Source organism: Oncorhynchus gorbuscha, linkage group LG01 (assembly GCF_021184085.1).
Source record: "Oncorhynchus gorbuscha isolate QuinsamMale2020 ecotype Even-year linkage group LG01, OgorEven_v1.0, whole genome shotgun sequence".
Taxonomy (NCBI): Eukaryota; Metazoa; Chordata; class Actinopteri; order Salmoniformes; family Salmonidae; genus Oncorhynchus; species Oncorhynchus gorbuscha.
This window is the reverse complement of record NC_060173.1, coordinates 84642279-84644778: the sequence shown is the minus strand read 5'-3', so window position 1 is coordinate 84644778 and position 2500 is coordinate 84642279. Positions and strand designations below refer to the sequence as shown.

At 42.8% G+C, this 2500-nt stretch overlaps 1 protein-coding gene across 1 annotated transcript in view; it reads right to left on the bottom strand.

Moving 5' to 3' along the window:
* Positions 1 to 2500, bottom strand: part of mao (monoamine oxidase) — an 81891-nt gene that overhangs the window by 683 nt on the left and 78708 nt on the right. The window contains exons 14-15 of the mRNA XM_046363110.1: positions 287 to 349; positions 1 to 97 (exon numbers count right to left, since the gene is read on the bottom strand). The exon at positions 1 to 97 is cut by the window's left edge and continues 683 nt beyond it. Coding sequence (XP_046219066.1) covers positions 1 to 97; positions 287 to 349 — 160 coding nt within the window. The remainder of the gene's footprint in view (positions 98 to 286; positions 350 to 2500) is intronic.

Here is a 2500-nt window from a genome sequence, read left to right as displayed (position 1 = left end):
ACAGGACAGAGGCTACGCCCAGGAAGTTGATGAACCCACCCACCGACGGGAGGTTCCGCTCCCAGAAGGTGGTAACGAATGGGAGTGGTGGGACTTCCTGTGTGAGAGGGAGAAAGAGAGAGAGAGAAGAGAGAGAGAGAGAGAGAGAGAGAGAGAGAGAGAGAGAGAGAGAGAGAGAGAGACGAGGGCACAAAGTTAGGTCTACATTCGCTAATGTCCTTTAGATACTTTACATTTAGATTTAAATTAGTTTTATATGTGAATTATAAAGTATTGAAATCCTTACCATTGATTCAGGCTCTGTTTGCCAGATCTGATTCTGAGGAATCCTGCCCATCATACACATGATCTGGAACAACAATTAATTCCTTTACAATACAAAAACAACACACAAGACCATGTGTACCACAATTTCTTTGAAATATATATATTTTTAAAATTTGTTGGGGGGGGGGGGGGGGGTATATGAAATAAATATACACTCCCCTGCGTATTTATTTGGACAGTGAAGCTAAACCTTTCAATTTGGCAAAATACTGAGATCAAGTTGTATGGTGGCACCGCCAGACATGGCAGCTCTGCTTCTAAGCAACTTTGCAGTATATTGTTTTTTTGTGTGTTATTTCTTACATTATTAGCCCATTACGTTTTGTCTGTTATTACATAAAGCCGGAAATAACTTTTGGATATCAGAGCGGCGGTAACTCACCAGCATTTCGACCAGGAACACAACTTTCCCAAATTGGATCCTTTGTTCGTAACACCCAGGGAAATTGAAATGATCCCAGAGACTGCTTAAAGACGCCTCCTTGGAGAACAGGTATTCAGGAGTGGACTTCTAGTCCAACTCAGGATAACCTCTCCCTCAACATCGAAAAAACAAAGGAGCTGATAGTGGACTTCAGGAAACAGCAGAGGGAGCATGCCCCTATCCACATAGATGGGACCATACTGGAGAAGGTGGAAAGCTTAAAGTTCCTTGGCGTACACATCACTGAAAGTATTCAGATCCCTACACTTTTTCCACATTTTGTTACGTTACAGCCTTATTCAAAAAATCGATTAAATAAAGAAAAAAAAATAGAAATACCTTATTTACATAAGCATTCAGAACCTTCGCTATGAGACTCGAAATTGAGCTCAGATGCATCCTGTTTCCATTGATCATCCTTGAGATGTTTCTACAACTTGATTGGAGTCCACCTGTGGTAAATTCAATTGATTGGATCTGATTTGGAAAGGCACACATCTGTATATATACGGTCCCACAGTTGACAGTGCATGTCAGAGCAAAACCTAAGCCATAAGGTTGAAGGAATTGTCCATAGAGCTCCGAGACAGGATTGTGTCGAGGTATAAATCTGGGGAAGGGTACCAAAACATTTCTGCAGCATTGAAGTTCCCCGAGAACACGGTTGTCTCCATTTTTGAAAGGAAGATGTTTGGAACCACCAAGACACTTCCTAGAGCTGGCTGCCCGGCCAAACTGAGCAATTGGGGGAGAAGGGCCTTGGTCAGGGGGATGACCAAGAACTCGATGGTCACTCTGACAGAGCTCTAGAGTTCCTCTGTGGAGATGGGAGAACCTTCCAGAAGGAAAACCATCTTTGCAGCACTCCACCAATCAGGCATTTATGGTAGAGTGGCCAGACAGAAGCCACTCCTCTGTAAAAGGCACATGATAGCCCGCTGGGAGTTTTCCAAAAACAAGATTCTCTGGTCTGATGAAACCAAGATTGAACTCTGTATACCAAGTGTAACGTCTGGACGAAACCTGGTACCATCCCTACGGTGAAGCATGGTGGTGGCAGCATCATGCTGTGGGGATGTTTTTCAGCGGCAGGGACTGGGACTAGTCAGGATCGAGGGAAAATGAATGGAGCAAAGTACAGATAGATCCTTGATGAAAACCTGCTCCAGAGTGCTTAGGACCTCAGACTGGGGCGACGGTTCACCTTCTAACAGGATAACGACCCTAAGCATTCAGCCAAGACAATGCAGGAGTGGCTTTGTGGACTAGTCTCTAAATGTCCTTGAGTGGCACAGCCAGAGACCAGACTTGAACCCGATTGAACATCTCTGGAGAGATCTGAATATAGCTGTGCAGCAAAGTTCCCCATCCAACCTGACAGAGCTTGAGAGGATCTGTAGATAAGAATGGGAGAAACTCCCCAAATAAAGGTGTGCCAAGCTTGTAGCGTCATACCCAAGAAGACTCGAGGATGTAATTCCTGCCAAAGGTGCTTCAACAAAGTACTGAATACTTATGTAAATGTGTAAAGATTTAGATGCACTATTGTAAAGTGGCTGTTCCACTGGATATCATAAGGTGAATGCACCAATTTGTAAGTCGCTCTGGATAAGAGCGTCTGCTAAATGACTTAAATGTAAATGTAAATGTATTTCAGTTTTTTAATAAAAAATAAAAAAATTAGCACAAAAAAACGCAAACATTTTATTTTAAAGCTTTGTCATTATGGGGTATTGTGTGTAAATTGAT